This window comes from Coturnix japonica, chromosome 14 (genome assembly GCF_001577835.2).
Source record: "Coturnix japonica isolate 7356 chromosome 14, Coturnix japonica 2.1, whole genome shotgun sequence".
Classification (NCBI taxonomy): domain Eukaryota; kingdom Metazoa; phylum Chordata; class Aves; order Galliformes; family Phasianidae; genus Coturnix; species Coturnix japonica.
Genome location: NC_029529.1, coordinates 9,345,190 through 9,370,075, shown reverse-complemented (window position 1 = coordinate 9,370,075; position 24,886 = coordinate 9,345,190). Strand labels below are relative to the sequence as shown.

General features: G+C 39.7%; 3 protein-coding genes across 4 annotated transcripts in view; 1 reads left to right on the top strand and 2 right to left on the bottom strand.

The window, feature by feature from the left end:
- The window catches only part of CARHSP1 (calcium regulated heat stable protein 1), a 46,672-nt gene extending 43,717 nt beyond the window's left edge, over nt 1–2,955 (bottom strand). Inside the window, exons 1-2 of the mRNA XM_015877070.2 lie at nt 2,844–2,955; nt 2,670–2,741 (exon numbers count right to left, since the gene is read on the bottom strand). The gene's annotated coding sequence lies outside the window, so the exon portion shown is untranslated. The remainder of the gene's footprint in view (nt 1–2,669; nt 2,742–2,843) is intronic.
- Nucleotides 2,956–2,994: 39 nt separating this feature from the next.
- Nucleotides 2,995–4,035, top strand: LITAFD (LITAF domain containing). Its single transcript, XM_032447693.1, has 3 exons — nt 2,995–3,197; nt 3,296–3,455; nt 3,927–4,035. Exons 1-3 carry the CDS (start codon nt 3,170–3,172, stop codon nt 4,033–4,035), a joined length of 297 nt encoding a protein of 98 aa, XP_032303584.1. The 5' UTR covers nt 2,995–3,169.
- Nucleotides 4,036–6,963: 2,928 nt separating this feature from the next.
- Nucleotides 6,964–24,886, bottom strand: part of USP7 (ubiquitin specific peptidase 7) — a 54,555-nt gene continuing 36,632 nt past the window's right edge. For both annotated transcript variants that reach the window (XM_015877058.2, XM_015877060.2), the window contains exons 11-31: nt 24,781–24,863; nt 23,781–23,890; nt 23,474–23,630; nt 22,508–22,652; nt 21,798–21,928; nt 20,619–20,753; nt 20,364–20,465; nt 19,512–19,617; nt 19,030–19,122; nt 18,037–18,104; nt 17,390–17,490; nt 15,876–16,029; nt 14,507–14,574; nt 13,314–13,422; nt 13,138–13,215; nt 12,748–12,848; nt 12,238–12,337; nt 11,494–11,613; nt 10,961–11,032; nt 9,964–10,054; nt 6,964–8,327 (exon numbers count right to left, since the gene is read on the bottom strand). In XM_015877058.2, coding sequence (XP_015732544.1) covers nt 8,221–8,327; nt 9,964–10,054; nt 10,961–11,032; nt 11,494–11,613; nt 12,238–12,337; nt 12,748–12,848; nt 13,138–13,215; nt 13,314–13,422; nt 14,507–14,574; nt 15,876–16,029; nt 17,390–17,490; nt 18,037–18,104; nt 19,030–19,122; nt 19,512–19,617; nt 20,364–20,465; nt 20,619–20,753; nt 21,798–21,928; nt 22,508–22,652; nt 23,474–23,630; nt 23,781–23,890; nt 24,781–24,863 — 2,231 coding nt within the window. In that variant the 3' untranslated portion in view covers nt 6,964–8,220. The remainder of the gene's footprint in view (nt 8,328–9,963; nt 10,055–10,960; nt 11,033–11,493; nt 11,614–12,237; nt 12,338–12,747; nt 12,849–13,137; nt 13,216–13,313; nt 13,423–14,506; nt 14,575–15,875; nt 16,030–17,389; nt 17,491–18,036; nt 18,105–19,029; nt 19,123–19,511; nt 19,618–20,363; nt 20,466–20,618; nt 20,754–21,797; nt 21,929–22,507; nt 22,653–23,473; nt 23,631–23,780; nt 23,891–24,780; nt 24,864–24,886) is intronic.

Here is a 24,886-nt window from a genome sequence, read left to right as displayed (position 1 = left end):
CCTGTTTTACAATGAGTGAGATTAATTCAGCAGAAACGTCACCAGAAATGACAACACCCAGTATTTAGCATGTACTGTGTAAGTATCAGGTTAACAATAAGCTAAAAAACCTGAAGACACTCCTAATACATTTGTCCACTGATGCTCGTCCCAAAGAAACAGCCCACGGTCATCAACACTGTCTAACACCCATCTGTCTATTATCATAGTTACTATTGAGATATTCTTCTCTACAGTTCATTACCCTTCCTTGGCTCTCATTGTGCCACCTTACCCAGGATGTCTTTACTCTCAGCTTTCCTTGTGTCTTCTCATTGGGATTCTCATAAAGCTTCACCAACGCCCTATTAACACATCCAACATTTCCAGCCTTTTAGTTTCTTTACACCGAGCACACTGAAATACACTTTTCACCACTCTGCCTAAATAATCCATATCTTAGCCATCTTCTCTAACTTCTTCAGTCATAACAAGGCCTATGCTTCATCTCTGTTTTTTTTTTTCCCTCTATGCCATCCCCCTTACTACCTTTGCTATTAATTCTGCTACTAGAGGGACATTTAACCAGGTTTGGATGACAAGAGAGGAGAAATAGCTTTAAACTAAGAGAATGATGAAGCTGGTAAGGCACTGGAACAGGCTGCTCAGAGTGGTGGATGCCCCAGCACTGGATGTGTTTGAGGTCATGTAGGACAGGGCTCTGGGCAATCTGATGTCACTGCCCATGGCAGGGGTTGGTCTCAATGGGCTTTAAGGTCCTTTTGAACCCAAACCGTGATTCTATCTTTGGTTCCTTTCCTCCCCCAAATCACCCTTCCTTGCTGACCTGCATGTAAAGCCATAACTTTCTTCTGCAAAGCGATTCCTACTGTTAACATTAATTTATCAAATCATTAATCAGCCAGTTAATAGTGGATCAAAGGATAGCTAAGAGTAATTAACACCATTCTATTCACAGTAATACAACATGTATCTCCAGCTGTATCCTCTTCCTCCCACTCTCCTGGACTGTGAAGAACAGTGTCTACTAACACCTGCAACACACACATACTTTGCAGCCTGGTCCTCAAGCCTCAGGTAGCACAGTCATAGATAATAATGATATTGACCAACAAACGCCCGTCATACCAATGATGAGACAATAGTTTCACAGTACAAGACTGGTCATTGTGATGATGATGATGAAGTTGCACAATAACCTGCTGAAAGATCCAAATTGCCACGGGTTGCACAGTTGCATGCTGTGATTTAATGACATACAAAGGGTTTTTTTGCAGGTGGTTGGATGTGCAACCTTCCCCGTCTTGATTATTCTGACAGTCCACAGAAAAGAAAACCACATTAACTTTTCTGTAAGGGTAACACTTGCAGACACAAATGTGAGCGCTCCAAACACCATGCTTGCTGGTAAATGCTGTCAGCTTTCCAATGCAAAGAAAGATTCTATTTTCTGCTTCTCCTCATCTGCCTCACCTGGAACTGTAACAGTAACTGACTGTACTGCGGTTCATAAAACAGCCGGAATAAGAGAACTGCCAGTTTTCCTCTAAGTGAAATCTGAGTATAAGAACTAGGAGTTACAGAAGGAGGCATTGACAGGTACAGGGGACTGAGAGCCACTGACTGTAGATGTTATTTTGTGCTACTTTTGTCAGGTGAACTCCAGAGATGGCTAGTGAGAAGGGACGCACAGAAATCCCCATGGTTATGTATGAAGCACGTCAAGAACCCTCTGCGCCTGAGTACTGCAGCCAAGGGGGTAAGCAGCCTTTGCTGAGTGTGGATGGAAAGAGCTTCTGGGTGGCTGTGTGGCAAACAATGGTCATTTTCTGGAGCATAACTCAAGCAGCTCATAAAAGGCCCAACTTGGCCTTAACACCAGGGGCTCAGAATGTGCCTGTGCCAGCATATAAAACCCAGGGCTGGGACCTGCCATCTGCTATTCCAGAGGACTGGCCCTTTCCCTCGCACTCCTGCCCAGAGCTGCCCTCCCTCCTTAGCTGAGTAAATGTAGCACCTGGGCCCTTCCCCATTCACCCCGTGGGGGCTGGCACAGCTGAAGGGCTGGCAGCTCCTCTCAATGACTGCTGTGCAGCTGGGTCGGCTTTTGCTTTGACACCAGGCATTGCTCCCACACCTACACAAGTATCTCACAATGCTCCTTTGTCTTCTGCCTGCTGGAGCTCACACTCATTGAAAGACATGAGATGTCAGCCTTCCTGCTATTGAGGAAACTGACAGGGCTGGAGAAGCAACCAGAATGGAGGTCAGAAGGTGCAGTACAGAGTTGCTAAACTTCACATGTCACAGAGCGCTTTACCCTGACCAGATCTTTCCACACACATTTTTCTTTACAAAGACTTCCCAGGATTCATTCTAAGCTCCTCAAGGAACTCACGCAAGGCTGGGGACAGAATATCTCACTTGTGAGCTATTGGACACCTGACACATCTAACACTGAGGTGTGCAGATGGCCACAAGGAAGCAGCTCCTTTCCAGGAACACACCAAGCCATAACACACCAATCACAGGAAACCCATTACTGCTGACTGCATGAATGGTTTTAAACGTTCATTCATTTCACTTAACACTCAGCCAGCCTGAGCATCCTTAGCAACAGAACTGAAAATGCTTGAGGTGACTCAGTCACCAGCTCCCCGACTCCTTACCCACAACCGGAGGAAAAAAATTCTTTGTCTGCAGACCAGAAGGTACCATGAAATAAATTCCTTGGCTTGAAGCTGGGGGGAAAAAAAGAAAAATCAGACTAGAAAAAAAATGTTCCAAACATTAGTAGTAAGGGTGGTAACCACTGGAAGGACCCAGTTAGAGGTACTACAGACCTTCAGCCCAACCTTCTGGAAAGTGAGCTGACCACTGTTATATCTTACTGTCCTTCTTCCCTTAGGGGGCTACGAATATCCTGCTCCCCCACCTTACTCCTATCGAGAAACAGCCACCGTCGAGCCGCCCGGTAAGTGCCAGGGAACATTTCTGACAACGTTCATAATTCTACTGCTAAGAGCAACAGCACGCTGCTGGTTCTAAAGTCAACAAATGTGGAGTTTTCTTTAAGACGCTCTCAGTGCCACCACCAGGCAGCAGACACTGCCTGACTGTGGAGTTCCCCAGTGGCAGCTCCCAGTGCATGTCCTTATGAGTAGATATCATGAGTTCAGTCAATAACAGTATCACAGGTTGGTCATTTCAGGAACCTACATTATATAACTAAAAATTGATGGCTTGTAAAAGGTTTCTCATCTTTTTTGCTCGTTTCCTCTTAAACTCAACTCAGTCTACCTGGTGTCTCAGCCTCCGATCATCGTAGCTGGAATCTTCTCAAGCAGACCAACATCCACAATATGTCCTAACTGCCGCCAGCACATCACCACACAGGTCACCTACAGGTTGGGCAAACTGTCCTACCTCCTGTGCACCAGCCTGTGCATGGTTGGGTAAGTTTTTCCATATACAGCGCAGATTCCTCACAGCAGAAGGTTACAAATGTAGGTCCAATACAATTTAAGCTACAGTTAATGCTTATGTAGACAGGTTGCCCTTCTTCTGTGCTTCCTAAAAAGTCAGTCTGTGATCATGGCTGCCAGAGATTTAACCAACTATGTTATTACTCCTTGTAAGACAAGTAAAAATCAGTACAACATTACCATAGTACCATACTTTAGAATTGGGTTCTGAATCACAGAATTGTAGGGGTTGGAAGGGACCTCAAGAGATCATTGAGTCCAACCTGCAAATAAATAAAGAATAAGACGACCATGCAAGATGTTAGTAATGAAGTAGTAAAGAACCTCAGAAAGAAGTGGATTCATGAAGCGATATGGCAGATGGAATAAAAACAGATGGAGCCAACAGAAAGAAAAGTCAGTAACTCATTCAACGCACACCCATCTCCTCTCTGTCTACAGGTGCTGCTTTGGATGTTGCTTTGTACCTCTCTTTGTGAGGATCTTCAAGGACGCAGACCATTACTGCCCGTACTGCCAATTTCATATTTACAGATACAAAAGACTATAGGGACAGTCAACACAGCCAGATGTTGTCAAGTCTGTTTCCAAATGGCGTAAGATTCCACGTGAAGAACTACTGACGGGAAACACTGGAGCAGGCTTTGGTTCTGCTTTGATTCTGCAGCTCCCTCACCTCATCCACCTGGAATTTGCCCTCACAGCCAGTGAGAGCTCCAGCACTACCTGCCATTGCCCAGGCAGACACAGCATTACCTGCCATTGCCATTTTACAGCAGCTGTTGGAGCAGCACTGCCTTCTCTGCACCAAACCCCGTCAGGGTTTTGCTTCTCTCTGCTCCTCCTTGAACATGACCTGCCCCTGCAGGGCTGTGGGTGGCACAGGGCAAGCTGATTATTTATTGATGAAATGCTAAGTTATGAAACCCTCGTTACTGTGTTACATATGAGATAAGAAAATAAACGCGTTCTTGTTAACAATGCAGACAAAGCAGTGTTGTGTCCGTGACGCCCTGCATCCCCAGGGGAAGATGCGTGCCAGGACAGCAGCCTACATTATCAAACCAGCAGAATGAGCACAAAAGCCACCTGATATTATCAGATGGACTTGTTTTATTCAGTTCTTTGGGCGATTTAAGCCGCCATAAGCACATGGTGGGCAGGGGACCCTGCAGCCCGTCTGGAGGAGCAGGGCCGTGCCCAGCGCACCTGTGGAAAGAGGCCGAGCTCAGCTGCTCACAAGCCAAGCTTCCGACTTGTGTCTTTTGCGAAGTAATATACGACTTACCCCTGCAGCTTTCATATAAAATCATCACAAACTCCAACTTTCAACACTAAAACAGCCAATTTTCCCCATCTGGTGTCCTCTCTCCCGATTACTGACCTGAAGGGATCCGCAGCCCGCCCTGCACACAGCGCCCCATGGCGGCACAGGGCGGGCCGGGCAGGACGCCATGAGGAGCCGCGGAGCCGCCCGGCTGGGATCCAGCTCCAGCGGGGCTTTAAGTGCCCTAAGAAAACAAAGAAACCCAATGGCCATTACCAAAAAAATAAACCCCAAGCCCACACTTGCTGCCTCTATTTGCCTTAACGCCTACAGCGCAGAAATGCGGCTACCATCCCTGCCAACTGCCAGCGGGTGGCACTGGTACCCGCGATGTGGCTGTTCTGCAGAGCTACTCTACCATTAGGAAAGCTTAAATTTGTAGAATACAGAAGAAATCAGTGCCAGGGTTGGTATTCCTCACCGGGCAGCCATCGTTACTTGCCTGGAGCTCGGGTGGCCATAGCTGAAGTAACCTGTGCAGTGTTCAGACACAGCTGTTTTCTGGGCTGCCCAGCATCAGTGGTTCTGTCCTCAGGTGACCCAGCCCGCTTAATCACTTTGATCTAATGAGAATTAACACCCCAATGATAAAATCCACCAGCTCATTTAAAGGCAGGGAACAAACACCACCAGCTGCTCACACTGAACCAGGACACCACCAGCCTCAACATTGCAGTCACCGAATTAGTTCCTCTAAGAAAAACAGGAAAAGTGAAAAACCTACAAACTCACCCAAGTGCTCCACATTTACCTTCTGGCCAGCTCTACTTATGGCAACGAATGTCACTCTCGACACAATTTAGCTGAACTTTGCAAAATCCATCTTCATTTACTCCAAACCATCCTGATTTCTGAACAAACCATTTGCTTTTGCTTCGAAAAGCTTTTCCAAAATGAACCAACAAAGACACAAACAAGGGGTTTACCCTGATCTATTTTATTTACAATACATACAGATCCTACAGAGGAGAAAAAATAATAAGGATTTCTCACAAAGGATATTAAATAGCAAAACCACAGCGCAGCTCAGACCTACATGCTGATGGCATAAAGGCCATAAAGGAGGTCCAAGCATCAGGCCTGGGATGAGATACCGCACCTGAGAGAGCCTCTGTTCTTGTCTTCACAGCTGTGTTCCCTATTTGAATAATAAGGTACATGTGCTCCAAGAAACATTAAAAAAAACCTTCAGTTATTGAAAACGGAACACAGGGAATTGCCTTAATGTATCATTCCAAAACTGACGTGGGAACAGCACCAATACTGAAGCTTGTTGAAACCTGTCATTGAAAAACTAGAAGGCATCTAAAATTCACTTTCCTAGCAGTATTTTCTTCTGAAATTGCAGTTTCTGAAGATATTTCCTAGAAGCTGCCAGCATCCCAGAAATTTAACCTAGAACGCAGTAACATCCCGATAGAAGCTCCATTTTATCGCTGTCTGCTTAGGGCTCACTACTGTTGATCTGAATATTTCATTCTACAGAAAAATTTGGAATTGATGCATTTTACAACAGAAAAAAATACGTATGTACCAAAAACACACCTTGAAATGTAACTTAAAAATACTTGCTGTTGTTTTCAGTGATCAGCAGCACCCATAAATGCACAAGAGCCATCACATGCACACAGCCCCATGCACAAGTTTAATGTCAGGTTGGAGCAAGGAAATCCTATAAGAAGTTGGCTCTGGTTATGAAGACGGGGAATGCTTTACAGTGGAAACCTATCATTCTATTAAGAGACCTTACCTTTAGAGGCTGCAGATTTAACTTCACACCATTTATGCTGTTAGATTTGAGGATCTGGATGACAGACGTTTGTACAGGCAGAGTCAAACTACCACAAAGACTACTACAAGCTTTACAAATGAACTAGTAAAATATTTTTTTCCCTTTATCTTATTTATCCGTGGCTCCTTCTTGGAAAACCCTTCCATTCATTAAGCTCAGACGTAACTAACCTGAGAGGTAAAAGAAAAACCCACAGATTTCCAACCCAACCTCCAAAATAATCAATATGAGGGTTCTACAACTGTCAACACCAAAGAGAGAAAACACACCTTTTGGAAAAGTGCATCAAAGGAGCCATTTCCCAGAGCTCTACGGGCAGACAAATCTTCTTCAACGTCCACGTCATCACTCACCGAAGAAAAATTTTATAGAAAATTTTATTCAACATACAACATTTTCCAGCAAAAAAAGGCAATATACAGGAAGAGTTGTTGTACACTGCAGCTACAGAAACAAAATAAAATACTGGAAAAGAATGTAAAGGTAAGTGTGAATTGCTGATTCTATCTTTACTGCACTCAAAACTAGACACGCGGCTGGCATTAGCTCCGAAATAAAAGGAAGCGGTCTGGGGACTGAAAGAAAACTACACACAATGAATATCAACATCAGTGAAATTCACTTGCAGACTCACCCAACAAAATTATCCTCCAAGTGTTAAATTGTACATGTTCATTCATTAAATATACAATTTCATTTTTTCTTTTTTTTTTTTTCCTCCTTTTTTTTTACAAAGTCAACAGCTTACTAAACACTAGTGAGCATGCCCCTCTGTGCTAAAAGGCTAGTTCTTGTGTTTTCCCCATCTCTTCCCACGTTAACTAAATCAATGATATTTATAATCCTTTCCCTTCCTTTTGCCAACACTGAGTGTCATCCCATCTGCCAGAAGATGGCGTAATAAATCGCAACTTGTATTCAACAATGGTTGAAATTTTCATAAAAAGACCCAAATATCTCATTATAGGAGTCAGGGCATCCACTTGGCAAAACGGGATGCGAAGTAGTGACTAAATTAAAAGAAAACTAGTTTATTAAAAAAGATCCTATGCAGCTGGAGGAGACAAAAATCCCAAATAAGTGCCAACAATGTACACAATGAAGTAGAGATTGCTATTTATTGATGATGTGAGTTTTTTGCATTTACAAATGCACAAAAATGTCATTTAAAGTATAACTGAAGGAAATAAATCTGATGTGAGTCTAAACATAAGACTTACTAGCTGCAGTGATGGTGAACACCATACCAGGAAAGGCAGCCAGCCAGCTTATGCCATCTATAAACGTACTACAGACAAATATTTTGCCAATGTCAATTGTTCTACTAAACTCTTCCCTCATTATGCTGACAATTGCCTTGCATTACGTTTACCATAAAATAACTCTCATTGGCATCCAAGCTTTATAAAAACACCTTCATTTTGCTCAAAAAGGGCAGTCAATAGATACAGAGAAGCCAAACTGAACAGCCTCAACAAAATAAAATTAACATCAGCAGCAAATCCTCTTGCTGAAGACTTCAGATATAGTGCACGTGTACCAAAGTTCTACAGTTGTTAAAAAGGTGCACACACACACTTATTTTGTCCCTTGCCTCGACAATCTGGTTTATTAAGTCAGTTATGGATTTTAATAGCTTTTTCAAGGTAAGTGTAGCGACTTCTCTTTGGGGCTTTATTGAAATGGTCAAGCCCTAGCCACGGCCTTGGATGAGACATGTTGCCTAGAAAAAAAAGAGAAAAAAAATGAAGTTGTAAGACTAAGTTTCAAAGTTTCATTTACACAAACTACTCATATGTGCCCTGTTCAGTTTGCTAGCAGCTGTACAGCACAATTGAGGACTGAAATAACAGTCCTTAGTCTACAGACAACAGGGCTGCTCTCCTGACCACTGCTTTCATTCCATTATTATGCTCTACAACTGTTTCTGCTCCAGATAGCTGGTTTCCCTCTTCAGTCACAGGAGTTAACAGCAGTGAAACAAGAGCTGATGTAAAAGCTTGCTGTTGTTGTAACTTATGGCCAATCACAGTACCAACTTTCACAGAATTGCTGGGGCTGTTTGAAACATAAAGGCATCATCCAAATGTCATTCAATACAGCAAATGCTGGTGGTTAAGTGGTTGCTGCTTTCAGTTATCCTTATCACCTGGCTTAAGCAGGACTATTCTTCAAATGCATGCAAAATGTAAATCAGTAGTTAATTATCCACTGTCCCACTGCACAGATATTCCAAGTTTTGGCAAGTCCCCTCATTCTCACACAGCCATGAGCCCTAAGCCTGGCTGCATAACATACCATCATGAGATGGCTTTTTGTTGGGTTCATACAAACTACTCACTAGGGATAGGTCTCTGTGCATTTTGAAATAAATGGGACAGTTACAGGATTTCTTCACAACTGTTAATATACCCAGAACACAATGTGAGAAAAATGAGAGCAAACCTGGCCCCAACACAACCTGCCCACAAAAACCAGAGCCCACTATTGTTAGAAAAATAGAATTCTGGAGAACAAATTGTCCTCAACCTCACTGCTACCAGACAGAGCAGCTCACAAAGAGAGTCAGCTAAGCTAAGAGGAAAAGGCTTTAATGAATTCAAGGCCTTCAACAGAGCCCTGACTGCAAGCTCAAAAATGCCATTTCCAAATAAAACTCCCAAACTATAGTGGAACTCCTGACCAATTAACCTGGTATCTGCTACATGTAAATTCCTTAGATAACAGAGCTTTAAATATCTGTCAAGTAAATAAGACGGTAGACCACCTCCACATACAAGTTCAGAACACAGCTGCATTTGTAGCTTGGTGAATCATGTCTAAAGGATCTAAAAAGCATCCTATTCACATACGTAACATTTTTGTTGGATTCTTCAGACTCATTATAGGAATTAAGAAAAAAGAAATGTCTTTGAGGAATATCTCTTTGTAGTGCACTTAAAATAAGGAGCTTATGAGGAGGCACTTTAGTATCTTTCAAGAATACTATGAGCACCTACTTCACTAACAATGTGAGAATGAAATGTAGGAGCAGGTGGCAATACAGACATGGTGCAAGTGACATAACTCTCTCCTGTAAAGTATGTCATGTGGAAACAGACCCATTTGGTCACTCAAATGCAAACTTTTAACATGCAAGCAAACAGACTATGCAGTAGTTTCTATGTCTACAGAGTATGTATTCTTAAGACTAAGAGTTAAGTGTACAAGTATACACAAATACCTGCTTAGTTACTATATAATATGCATGAAGTAAAAATAACTACTGTGTTCCTTCATTCTGATCAGGTTCATGGTAACTGCACTATAGTGACTGGCATTTTCTGCAGGTCAAAACAACAGGTTGTTAAAGAACTCACCAGGTTGGGGCTCAAAATCTTTCAAGTTCACTTCATACTCATCTTCATTGAGATACTGGTGTCGTCCCATCATTACAATTGCAAATTTAAACTATGAAAAGGAAGAAAACTGTTAAAGTACTGTATTAAAATAAAGCCTCCAAGTCTAGTTTCACAGTCTAACACACAGTTGGTCACAAACTGCATTCTACTGAGGTCAATCCTGTGTAAGACCGTCATCCACTACTAGGACAGCAGGATAAAATCAACAGCTGGGAAATCATGAGAACGCATCTGGAATACTGTGTCCAGGTTCAGGTTCCCCAATTAAACTGGCAACTATAACTGCAGATAGTCCAGCCAAAGGCCCAATAAGACACACAGCAGGCTGGAGTGCAAGGTATACAAGCAGCTGTGGAAAATGTGTTTATTTAGCCCAAAAAAGGCTACTGGACACCTGGTTGTCAGTTAATGGACAGGTGACACAATGAAGACCAAAGCATTTACCCCCATGAAGCACAGCTAAAGGACATGGGGTAATTATCATGTGCTGCAAAAATGATGAATTCTGATCTCATGTAAGAAAAGAAATCCTCAAAATGACAGCAGTAAAGCTCTAAAATAAGCTGCCCAGAATGTGGCAGAATTCCTTTTCTTGGCAGTTTTAAAACTGCAGCTAGTTAAAATCCTTAGCAACCTGATTTAAACCAAGTTACCACTGGTTTAAGCAGGAAACTGAAGTTGTGACCTGTTGAGCTTTGGTACCACCTGAACTCTTCTAGGTTATTCTGCTGTTTTGCAGAGTATCTCTTCCATACAGAAGTACCACTCCTACACATTGCACTTAATTATTCTCAGAATGGACATTAAAGTTAATAACTGTTTTACTGCTCAACATCCACACTTCAATCTACTGCTTTCCAGTTTCTTAAAACAATACGATGGACTCAGCAGTCAGCAATAAAACTCACTGCTAAATCGTGCTAAAACTCACGTGCTAAATCCACTGCTAAATTACCTTTTCAAATTCTTTTTCCTGTATGTCCAGCATTGTCTGAATCCGCTTCATGACCTCTCTGAAGTGCTCGCCCTGATGATTACAACAAGATTTTTAATACACACAAATAGGAAACAAAAGGGCTGTTAGTATTTCCTAATCTGGGCTACATCAGAACGCTCTGTCCATGGCTTAGACGCCTTTGTCAGCAAGCATACATTGGAATTCCTAATACAGTATTAGCAGTAGGATTTTAAGTTGTTGGGGTTGGGTTTTGTTTTGTTGATTCACTTTTAAAACAAAACAAAACAAAAAATCAAATCTTACATTTACAACATTTCAAGTCTGATGTGGAAGATCTACAAAGCTTCACTGAAAAACTAAACAATTTTTATATGCAATGAACTAAAACAAGTGATTTAACCCCAAAAGTGCACAAACACAGAACTTTTATACACGATTTTGGCTACAGATTTTTACGTTAATCAATTTTACCATAAGAAATCATTAAAGGTACTATCTTATAGGGAGGGGGAAAAGGGAGGCTTATGTACCTGGTGTATCCTCAGCAAGAACGGAATTCCGAATGTCCCAAAAACCTCCTTGTGGAAATGTGCCACTGTGATTAGCATCTCATTTTCTTTATCTATATCTACCTGGTCCAGAGGAATTTCCTATATCCAGACACATAATTATAACTGCAATTAGCTAAAGCTAACTGCATTGTTAGCGATGCAAAACAAGTCAATTTAAAACAATTAAAATAAGCACTCCTTTGACAAAGTCCTGTCTCAGCCTCCCCACCCCCACTAAGACATCCCCCTGTCACAACAGCACTGCAGCTTCCCATACTCAGTACAACACTCTTGGTTTGCCAAGAAAAGAAGAAAAGGAAACAGTCTTCCAGAATATAATGCTGCATATGAAAGTGGGTTCTCAGCTTAAAAATTTAAACCATGAGCCCCCAAACATCCCTTGGAATCACTGCTGAGAAGGCAGACGCCCCATGGCCAGGCCACTGGCATTATATAACATTATATATATTATATATATTAATGATATAATATAACATTATATCATTATAAACACACATCAAAACGTAACTAATGGGACTATGCCAGGGTGCCAGAAGAAACAAAGGAAAAACTTTGTGAATATCACCTTTACAAACACACCTGCATCATGTATTCTAGCTTGCTGCGAGTGCCGTGGTGTTAGAAAAACCAGCACCCAGGAAAAGATAATAACCATTTGAAAGACTTTCCTCATTCAAAGGCAAGTTTTAAAGCAGCGTTTACCTCTATTCGAAACGTTCGACTTGTTGCGGGTGACAAACACTCTAGGAGCTCATCTTCCTGATGGACGCCGATTATTTTGTAGCTTACAATTTCTAGCAGCCTTAAAAACAAATTAAAAGAAAAAAAGCCTTAAAAAAAGAAGAAAAAGGAGGAGGAATCCTTCTTCAATTTTACTGGTCCAAGAGTTTTCAATCGTTTATAAAGTCATTTTAAGGAAAACGACCTCACTTTTTGCTCCTGAGAAGTGAACACTTGAATTGGAAACATCATTAAATTCTGCGTTAATTGATGATTTTTCGTCATCTCAGCAACACAACTTAATGAAATACAAGATGAATAATGACATAAGGTTCATACTTTTATTTAATATGAACTCTCTTAGAGTGAATCTTGAAACCTGCTAACACAGCATCAGCCTCCATTTGGTAACAGCTTCCATAACATTTTGAATTCTAAGGATAACTTCCTGCACAGAATCCACACAATCACAAAAGAAATCCAAGCTCCTACCTTAATTTCCCTGAACCTTTTTCAGAGAGCTCTACAACTTTTTTACATTCGTCTAGCAGGTCCCGCACACACCCGTGCTTATCCGGATATACTGTTATTTCCTGTGGGATATTTAGAACAGAAAAGTGATCAGTAAAACCTGAAACTGTCGTCAAAGCACAGAATACAGTAGACTCTTCATCAAAATCCATCTTCAAAAAATGAAAATTACTGAAGTGAACACCGACTTTGTCTTCTAAACGTGTTAAGAACCGGCACAGGTTTGGTATAAGGCATGGCTCTGTTTTACTGTGCTGCTCTTTCAGCACGTGAACAGCACCACAATCACAGCATTATCAACTTAGACTAAAGAAGTAAGAACGAATAAGAGCAACAGGCAGCCTCACTCACCTCTTCCCTAAATTGGCTATTTAGCCATATGCATTTAAAACTTCTTCTGTTTTCAAAATCGGTTATTTTCATTTTGAGCTTAAAGAAGAAAAGAGAAACACTTTAGGCATACTTTGTATAGGGCAGATGGTATTTTATTTTTTTTAGCCACACCAACAAAAACAGAAGACTCTTACCTGTTGATAGTAAAGCTTTTTAGGTTGCCTAGGCTTGAAGAACTGCAGAAGATCTCTTAAAGTACCTTCATAATTGTGCCTAAGGGGATTACCAGGGCCGTCCCTATAACTACGAAAGAAAAATGAAAGCCCTAAATATCTCTCCAGAAACAACAAACTGAAGTACCAAGAAAGCTTTTATTCCTGGCTACCAGTTCCACATAATTGCTAACACAGCTAAGCAGCATTATATCTGGTGCACTAATGATATTTTTAAGAACAGGTATGGGCTGGGAGCAGAAATACCAGTCACTGAGTGCCTCAGCTCTCTTCGATATTGAAAAGTTCACCTTTAATCCTGCAGTAGCAGACCTACATTCCTCTGAAACTACCACAGCAGCACTGGAGTCACATGCTTTTGATTGTGAAAGCTTAATTTGTGGAATCAAAGGACACAGCACAGTTCCAGAGTGACCACAGCATTGTAAACTATACAGAGCTGTCCAAATCAGGACAGGCATGGTGAGGAAGGGAAGTACCTGCAGGTTAATAAAGAGCCCTCTGCAATCTGTGTGCATATAACTATAGTGACAAATTCTGTTTTCTATGGATTCAAATCCAGTTTTACACAACTGTGCCAGAACAGTACTTGAACAGAAACATTCCGTTTAGAAGCCATGTGAGACCACAGTAGTTCTATTTTGTTGGGCCAGGATGGAATTAACTTTCTTCATCTGCAGACTTCCAACAAATAAACAGTAAAAATAAAAGTCAGAGTAAACTCCTGCACATAATGTTATAACAGCAGCAAAAATCCTGCTTTTATCTACATCTAGTCTCTTCCATTCCAGAAATCTACATTCACTGAAGTGGCATCTCCATTAGTTTAATAATTCAAGCCATACAGTAAGGCACTGAAACAATTAATGGCTTCAGAAATTCTGTTATATCAGGGATCCTTCAACATGCTTCTGTCTCTTAATTTTACTTACTCTTATAGAATGTGTGATTCACGGAGTCTCCAGTGTCAGCCACTGTAGCGGTCACTAAACTGTCTTGGCAACTTGCTGCACTAACACTTTATTGGTAAATAAATGGTTTACAACCTGAAAGAAGCTACAAATTAACTGCAGCCTACCTATTTAATTGGGCAAAGTATTTGAAAGGGTACTTTAGACACAGAAAAACCACACACAGAAGAAAAACTGTCTTACCCTTGAGACTTGAAAAATTGTAATAGCATTGGATCTGTGTTAAGTCTTTGTGCAACTGTCTTTGCAACCTGCAAATAAAACCGTGGGTAAGTTCTGCATTCTTTTCAATTATGGCATCACACTACAATCATACAAGAGAGTTAACACACACAGTGGTTAAAAGTTAAGGCTGAAAGGGACCTCTGGAGGTCATCTGGTCCAATTCCAATCATTCACTGTAGTACTTCAGGAATATTATGCTATAAAAATTCTGTGAGATACAAGCTCTGTGTTCACTTCTAAAAGGCTAAAGAAACTCCACATATGTAACTTCTGAAGCAAAATTTTCAAGAAAATAAGAAGAAATTTCTCTCTTATTACAATAAACTACAGTCACCAAAAGGCCAAAAAATCCACAATAATAGCTTAACTCTTACTTTATAATTATAGTATTACTCAAGAAATAAGCAAAAAACTCCCAAGGTTCTTCAATTCACTCAAAGGACATCAGTTTTCTGGGTGGTATCACCACATTCTTCCTATCAGTATTTAAAGCTGCAGCTTCACAGGAAGAATGGGAATCTTCTGCCTGCTTTCCCTTGTCAAAAGGAGTTTTAAAGAACTTACACTTTAACATAAAAATGAAACGAGTGAGGCACCCAGAAGCAGACAATGAGGAAGGATGGAATTGATCTCTGTTCTTCTCTATACATTCAGGTGCTCAAAGATCCTGCTTTTCGTGACAGTAAAATTTGATCTGTTTTCACATACAACATACATAAAACTCTGACAAAAGCAGGTGCAGGAGAATTGGAGGGAGCCAGACCTAATAATCGGGCTCCAGACAGACCAGTCCAACTTTGCTTATTTTAAAAGCTATTAGAACTGCTCCACTGTCCAATTTTCTTCTTTTAAAAAGCCTTGCAATCACAATTATGAACACAACAATTTGGTCTGTTACTGCTATTGAGACTTAGACAGCACTGTGCAGCGAAAGCAGTAGTTTGGTCCACAACATTAATATCGTTGATAAACCACGAGGAAAACAGGTATCATCAGCATCCCAAGGTATTTTTCTATTGACAGCTAAATAAATTGGTCAAGTTTTACACGTCGTTTAGAAAGCAAACCCGTCATTTCATTAGAACATCAATTTCTAGAGCAGAATGGTATGTAAAGAATTCTGCTGTCAATTAACTTGTAATTAATAACAACTAATAGTTTTAAGCAATGGTGACTTTCCTAGTTTTTTCCCATTACCACAATGGAAGTAACAAATAAAAACCTATCTGCTTTCTTCTAAAAAACATTTATTACCCCTTTGTGAACTAATGCAGAAGTCACTTTCAGCACAAAGAAATAAACGTAGGGAAAAAAATAGGATACATGCCTGAAAGTAATTCATCCTATTGGATAAAGTAACAACAAAACCAGGGTCGTTGGGGATGGTTTTATCACAGAAAATGACATCCACACGATGATAGAGGTCTCTGAAGTATTCCTTAGCTGTTGGCAGCTCACTGTTATCGTTTTCTGGGTCATCCCTACAAGAGTAGACAAACGACAGTGCCATTACATATTATGCTGTTACACATACACGTAGCTAGGGCTCTTAAAAACAGGTTCTACAGTAAGTCAGTGACAGTTGAGAAATACAAAAAGAAAGTTAAGAAACCTTTTTAAAGAGCCGCCACTTGTACACAGTGGAACTAGCACAGTCAGTAGTGACTCACACCCTTGAATACTCCTGTGCAGTTCAAGAGCAAATGCACTTGCACACTGTGCTTGACCATTTGGTAATCTGGCAACAGGCTGACTCCACTTGTTTCACTGCAGCATTCCAGCTGTGCTCTTCCCTCCCTCTCCACCCTGGCACATCAGTGCATGTCTTCACTAACGCTGCCAAACTGTCCTTACACCGCTGTGTTAATCGCTTTGCACAGAGGCCAGCACTCCTTGAACCACAGAAGCAAAACCACCTGCACAGATGCTGGTTTGGGTCACTACTGACTGGTACCCCTATCTTCTCAGCAGAGAAATAGCACCAGGGTACAAGCTGTGCACTTACCCAGAAGTCAGCAGCCAGCCAAAGGTGCATAACACCAACTGGGTCAACAGGGAATGCGAGTTCCAAGGCATGACATGAGAAATACATTCATCTCACATAATCTGGGGTAAGAGTGCTGAAGATAGACTAGCTGGCTTCCACCCACTGTCAGCCCATGGAGAGAAACAGAGCAACACAGTTGGGTGTGACCATCAGGAGTGAGAGCATAGAAATGCTGATTTATAGCCCTGACAAGCTTACAAAAGATCCCTTTAATGGATATAAGGAGCAGGAATTCTCCTTTTGCCTTGGAGAAAACTCTGGTTGAAGCACCAGTACACCTATGAGTTGCATACGCTCAGACAAACTGGGAGAATCGCCACAGACCAATGTGGAGCGTAATGTGAGCACACATAAAAGGAAAAAGGGAAAGCAGTTTAGTTCTAAGGTGAAAGGAGCTCCAAGTCAAGAGCTCATATGGTAGTAATGGTACAGAGCCCAAGCCCTGAATTGCTGGTAAGCTCTTCTCTGTCTGAGTTATGGTAGCTTCAAGTAAAAAGCTGCAGAACTCAGATGTGTTGCTGAACCAGACTCTTCAGTAAGAGCAAGACGTCTTTTAATATTTATGAGTGTTAGTTTTCTAAACTAGGATGAATTTCCTCAAATGATGTGATGTGGTAATTAAAAAACAACTATCTATCTTCCTGGAATGATCAAATGAGAACTGCTGAGAATATGTTTACTGCTGGAAAACTATACCTTGCCCCTGTTAAAGCATTAAATTAAAGGAAGTTCTGCTTTCAAAGTGAACTAGGTGATTTAATTGTAGCAATAAATTGGCCCTTTAAAATACATACTTCTGAAACACTATGATGTCACCATCCATGAGTTCATCAAGAGCTTTATCGAGAGACACATCATAGTCTTGAATCCTTTCTGTTAAATTGGGTTTAACTTCCTGCAAGGAAGAACAAGAATCACATGGAATAAACAAGAGACAACAGAGAAAGTCACAATATTGAACTTAATCAAATAAGGTAACTTGTATCTTCTATCTACAGAAAGAATTCTGTATGTACAAACACATATTTTAGATAAATATAATCTTAGCTAACATTCAAATGCACTTCATTGTTACTGGTAAAACTGATTTTTCCAATACTTCACCTTAAAAACTAACTTCTGTTAAAATCCTGAAGTATTTTATCATTTGGCATTATCCAATTCTTACAAGAATTCAGAGATTAACTTTCTACTGATGCAGCTTCCAGAAAGATGGGAGAATACCAATTAAGGTTACTAATTTTAGCAGCACAGTATCTCCCATATTGAGCTTTACATCTTAACCTTGGTTATTATTTCTTTTTACATCTCAAACTTAGTTATTTTTTCTTGTAATTATGACATATTGGAATGTTATCACACAGCAATTCATACTTAAAGGAAACTCACTACTGGCATGGTAATTACAGTTTTTACAATAAACAAGTCTATCAATCCAAACCTCATAGAGGATAAGGTTAGTTTCTTGTGGAAATCCTGCTCTCTCACACATAACTGGAAGCAAGTCACCTGTTGGAAAAGAAAAGGAGTGTGAAACATGTTGTAGTGCTTGCAAGACCCATCTGCAAAAGAACGGTAAATCTATTTCTTCTACTTTCTACTTTTAAAATGCCTTTCTAAGGAATGAAGCCTTCAATGTTAAAGCTTCCCATATTGAGAACCCGGAGAGAGCCTTTAAGGTTTCCTTCCACTTCATCTGAACAAACATGTAAGGCCATCCAATATCAAAGAGGTTAAATAACACTGTTCTTTCTCTAGAACAGCATTTTCATCTCTTTCTGAAAAATTCACATGGCTAAAATGAAAACACAGCAAGTATGTACGAATCAAGAGAATGAAATATCTTAAATGACAAGGTACTATATCTCAGTGGCCACATGCTGAATTCCTTCAATGGACTCATAGAAACTAAAGCCCACAGCCAAATCAATCCAAGCAGGTTCTCCTCAGGTTACCACCATGAAAAGTCGTACAAGAGTGTTTTAAATGCAACAGCAGAAGTTTGTTCTGCAAAACAATCCAAAATACAAGGGAAAAAACAGGGAGCGATACCACGTCACAAAACTGCACAGCAAGTTTGAAACAGCTGTTCATAGAATCACAAGGTTGGAAAGGACCTACAAGATCACCCAGTCCAACCACCCTCCCATCACCACTGCTACCACAATGTTCATGTTCAGAACCATCTGGTGAATGCTGTAAATCTGTAACAAAAAGTTAACTGGCAGCCAGTGCTGTGTTAAGGCGATGCTTTCGGCCTTGTAGAAAGTTTCTCTGACTATTTAATCAGGAAAAAAATAACCTACCAGAGGACCTGTGCAGGCATTAGGAGAAATCAGTTTCATTCTGTGGCCTACCTTGATTTCAATAAAATATCTAATATTAAGAGTAAAGCAGATATATAATCTAATAGTCTCTATGTGTTATAACTTACGTATTTTACAGGATATAGGTGTGTAGATATGTCCACAATAATTCAAACTCCGAGTTTTCGGATCATACATCTTCAGAAACAACATTACATCATCTAGAAATCAAGACACAACATTTAGTTTTAAATAAGGCTTATTTGACCATGTCTGGAGAAAAATCACTTAGATACTTTTCCTTAAGCTGTAAAAATAATTTCTTCCTTTATTCATTTGATTAATATCATTAAAACATCCTTAAATACTGATTTTATATGAGCCTGCATATATTCATAGAATATAAATTATTCAGTTATTCCAGTAACATTTCAAACATGCCTTCCACTTCAAGAGAAATGAGGGCAAAAAGTGCATAAGAAAAACTAATTCCAGCGCTGTAGCTTGATGAGTACATCAGTGATATCATTGAGTAACAGCAGCGTACAATATTTCTTGAGATATATCCAAAGAATTTTGCATTTACTCAAGATTTAGCACATAAGCTTACGATCTTTATCAAACTTGGGTAACGTTGCTCCAGTAGCAGCCATCTCTGGATCTACTGTTTCCAAAAATATTGTCCATGGGTTTTCATTGTCACTGAGCTCAATCATCTAAATGGAAGACGTGGAAGAAGAAAACAAGTCTCAGGGGAATATAGAATTAAATGGCTATAGATATTATTGAACTTTTTGTCAGACACAAAACTTTTTGACACGTTCTCTGTGTGGGAGAGAGGTTTTTTTTCTTTTAGCTGGGCTGATGACAGCAAGTTTGTGAAGTTTATTAAGAGAAATAATGCCAGATAAGGAATATAAAATTTTAATGAAGCAAAAGAATTGCATTTTTCTTAAAGCTGACCTCTCTCTTTTTCATTTGAAAATACACCTACAGTTATCACTATTAATTCATGGAAATTAACTCTGGAAAAACACAGGACTACTTGTACTATTTAGGCACAATATTTTATATTGCAAGCGATACATTTCATTAAATCTATCGTTTCTGCCCAAATAGCACAAGACTCAAGAAGATATTTACATGCAAAACCTAACATAGGAATTAAGATGATGAAATTATAGAAATTATGACTCTCTTTCATGGAAAGAATTAGACACTACAGCCCTCCTTCCCTCCAAATCAGTCCACTACATTTCAAAGATTAGAATCCATAGAATAGCTCGGGATGGTAAGGACCTTAAGGATCACCTAGTTTTAGTCCTCTGCAATATAAAACTTTACCAGACGGAGGATAAATTGAAACCCTTAAAAAACTGATGTCACAAAGTTAGATTCTGAAATCCAACTGAGAATCACAGATGACATACAGAAGTAATGTTCTTTATCACTGAATACTTACTGTTTTATTGCCATCTGCTTCATTATCTAACATTGCAGGTCTTTTTGTTCCATTACTTCTAGCTTGCATTGGCCATAATCTGATCTGATCCTGGGGAAATCCCTAAAATTAAAGTTGTGACAGGAAACAAAAAAGATTAAGATGCTTTCTGAACCCAAACAGAACTTGCATTTTAAAAGGAATGGAAGAAGATAATGACTAAGCTGAACACATTACACTAAAACAAACACATACGGTCAGCTACAGAAAGCTTACCATTGTTTGAGAGAGGTTTTGAACAAATTCTGTCAGCGTGGAGTTTTTTAATACTTTGAAAACGGTGTATTTCACTTTCTCTTCATCATACATGTCATTGCCTTGGTGGCCGCAGAACTGATCCTCTGCTACTATCTGAAAATTTACATTTAAAGGTTACTGCTTACATTAACTCAGCTCCACAATACAGAACCATCTTATAACTGTTTCTTATGCGGTGTCATTGGCTCTCTGGATGGTATCACACTGCTTGCTGTTTTCACAAGGAAAATTACTAAGTATATAGACTACAATGAGATCTAGTGAGTCAAGTCAATAATAAACATAAAGCAAATCCTACAAATGAACAAGACACCAGCAGCACTTCGATCCCAATCTTGGAAAAGTACTCCAACAACATTGGCACTTTTAAAAAGCCTGAAAAAAGCAGCATACTCTGTGTATGCAAGGACGACACTTCCTGCACCTGCTGCAGCTGTTAACTGACAGACACAAGGTACAACTCTGCCAATCGTTCCACTGCAAATAGCCCTCGTGTAAACACAGTATTGAGTGAGCTTAACTTCACCAGCATCACCACTTATGAACTCCAGCAAGAAAATGCAAAGAAATATGGAGGCAAACAGAAAATGGATTTTATTTTCTTTTGCCAGATGGGCTCTAGAAAGAGCCATAAACAGGGTTCCTTAAGGCAATTCATAACAATTTAGTCCATCTGGCTTTTCCAAAAAGATAATTGCAAATATAAGCACTCTCTCCTTCTGCTTCTACTCGATGAGCTCAGTCTGGCAGATGTCCAGCCTTGCTGCCTATGGCTAGATGCATTCTAATTTTAGACAATAATTCCTGAAGGAGATAGAAGTGCAGTGGCAGGGCAGTCCTTTCAAATAACCTCGTCCTTCTCCTTTCACTTGAACTTACTATTTTTCAATGCAAGCAACTTCCTGGGCTTCTAGAGAAAGCAGAAATGCCCATAACATGCTTTGATTTCCCAGCACAGCAGTGTTTCATTAGTACTCAGTGCATACATAAACATACTTAGAAGCACTGAAATTATCATCTCTGTGAAAACATTACTTCCAAGCTTATTCAAAAGCTGAAAATTAAGGCTTGTCTTGGGTGCTCAATATTCTGCATTTCAATGGGAAGGCAGCTGCTTGATCAGTTTCAAAAGCTGACCTGCACTTGCATGTAGAGGTGAGCTTCCTGCCTCTCCTTCCTCTTCTGAGCCTCTATTCTTTTCTCTTCTTGTAGCCTTTCCACAAGTTGTTGGGGAATATCATGGTCCGTGACAGGCTGCAAGACTTCACCTACAAAGGTTTTATGATATCATTTCAAAATTCACATCAAACGGGGTTTTCATACACACTTGACTTCCTCTGACTTGAAGTCAAAACCAGACTTTTTCATCTTTTAATTAAAACATGATTTGATATCGTTGTGTTTTGGCAAAGGTAATGTTTTCTATCTTGAGCCAAAATACACTACTTCCATGAAATAAATAACATAGATTTCAGAATTAAATATTCATTTCAGGCTTAAAAATACATATATATTTACCACCATTCGGCTGTTTTTAATACGCACAGATCTACATATTTATAATAGATTAGATATAGTCTTTGTTTTTTAAGACACTAATTTTCCACTCTACAAAACAATTAAGGCTAAAACACTCTGCTGACACAGCCTTGCCTTACTGTGCTAATACAAGACAGCAGAGGATTAGAACACCCTTCCTATAAGCAAGGGAAATGATGGCTGATCCCCACAGAATATATAAAGTTCAATTATAACTCATGGAGCCTCTTGCCCACAATTCCTAAGTAAAGCACAGCCCTAAGTGGCAGTACACCTATCTAACTTGGAACAACGCAGAGTATACATACTTAATTTTGATTCCCTGATGTAAACCAACATGTAGGCATTAGTGCAGTGCCGTACAGACAAGTCGTCGTCATGGCCTCCATAGTTGTGTTCAATTGCTTCTTCCTTTGTACATCTTGATACAACGTCGTCATCAAATTTACACCACTGGAGAAAATTTTATATGAATGTAATTTTACACACAAAAACACGTTCTTGGGTGACAAATAAATCCTATTCACAGTATATCTACGGCTCTTTCAAGTAACCTGAATTTGTCTTCAAGCAGCAGGAGGTAAGAAAAAATCTAGTTCAGTCTAATTGGTGCTACCTGCTACAGCTACAGCATTAAGGAGACCAGACGAAGCAAACCTTAAGTGATGCACGTGAACAATTTGCACTGGATACTGAATGTTTTTAATCTGATAATTATACAAATTATTCACCTTATGACTCTTCCTCGAGTATTTAATGTTGCTGCATGAAGCCCAGATAACTGACCTTATTTTTACAAACAATACGGAGCAATGGTTCAATGTACAAATAATGGTAATCTCTTGTAACTTTAAAGTAGATTACAGGAAATTCTAAATAAAACAAATAAAAGAAATTCAGAGTGAAAGACACATAGCAAGAAATTCACTGTAAAACCTGACTATTCCTTTTCCTGTGAACATTTATGCAGAAATCCATTGAGCTCAAGGGAAGAGGCACCTGACCCATAAACATCTCATCTGATCAAGTCACCTGAACCTGCAGCAGCCTGACATGCAAAGATGCTGAATTTTTGAGTCACAGAAAGATTCAGTTTTGCTTCTGCATGAAGTCAGTCTAAAGAAATGTGGGATGAAATTTGCTGCTACAGAAATTCAACACACATACACAAGACTGAAGGGATCAAACATCAACTGCAAAGAATTGTCCATCATGAAAACATCAAGCATCTATTCACAAAACACAAATAGCTTTAGCTGGTTTTCAATACTTACTTTTCCATCACCCTTTGGATTTAAGTAAACAACATAATGTCCACCATGGTTATCTCCACTGTGTACTAAAACAGCATGAAGAATGTAATTTGCAGGATCTTTAGGATCTGTTTTTTGCAAAAATTCATCTAGTGGCAACTGTTCAGGAAACTCAAACCTAATTTTCAAAGAGAATTAAGACAGGTTTAGTTGTACTTAAAGAGATGCATGCTATCAAGAATAGCACCAATATTTAAGCCAAAGGAGAGTTACAAATATATCAACAGGTCCAAATTCTACATCAAGAAAAATTCCCCCAAAAACTTACCTATCGTTTATCTTGATGTTTTGATCAGTCTGAGGATCATACATAAATCTCATGAGCTGTAGATGTAGTACTGGTGGCAGCGTTAGGAACTTCACACCCTTCTCTGCCTCCTACATATTGTAAAGGAAACAGAGGGTTGGAATTGCAAGATTTAAAGTACTTGTCTGCTGCAGACACTTTCCTATGGACTTCTGTTTTATAGGCTTGACACAACGATGTGGAAAGAAGCTTTTGCTCCAGTTCTGAACCACCTTAATGCTGCACCATCTTCCCTGAGTTACTCCAGCAGCATCACTAACCAAGAAGTTGCTTCATTAAAATTGAAAGCACATGTGAATATCTCAGAACAAGCAAGTCATGCATAAATGAAATTCAAAAAAATTCTGAGGCAAAAACTAATTTCTGATCAGTCAGGAATTTCATGTCCACTGTACCCTGCCAAAAGATACTTGGCTACCAAACGCTACTTCCTGAACACCTAAGAATATACAGAACATTACTGACAAGATCTGCTATATGGAGGCTGCAAAAATAAGACCTGGGTGGGAGGGAAGAACTTCTCCTTCCTACAGTGGAAGCAACGAAGTACAACTGAAAAGCTTAGGAACGTGCACATGGATAAATGGTTAAAATTGCATAGGTTCATACGATGTTCTTAATGGTGACAGAAAAATGACCTCTTGACGTAACTTTTAGAACTACGCTGGTTTTTCAGCAGGCAAATAGGATGGTCTTAAATGAATTCTCAGAAGAGAAGAGGTCAATCATGAAAATCATTCTTGTCACGACAACAGATTTAAATACAAAAGCAACATTTACTGCTGATTGCACTGTTTTCAAATCTAAAAGCAATTAAGAACTACATAAATGCTTGCTTAAAGAGAAAAATGAACAAGATCAGTTGATACAATCTCAAGTCATTGCAACAGTAGCAAAAAAAATTCACTTATATTTTATCAAGGACACAGAAATAAATTTTAAAATCAAAGAATAAAAATACCTGCAAGCCATGCTCTCCTGCATCGTACTTGTTATCACCATCCAACTGCTCCACTGCAACATAGTCAATGAAGGACTCAAAAACTAAATGAAAAAGATTGGCAAAT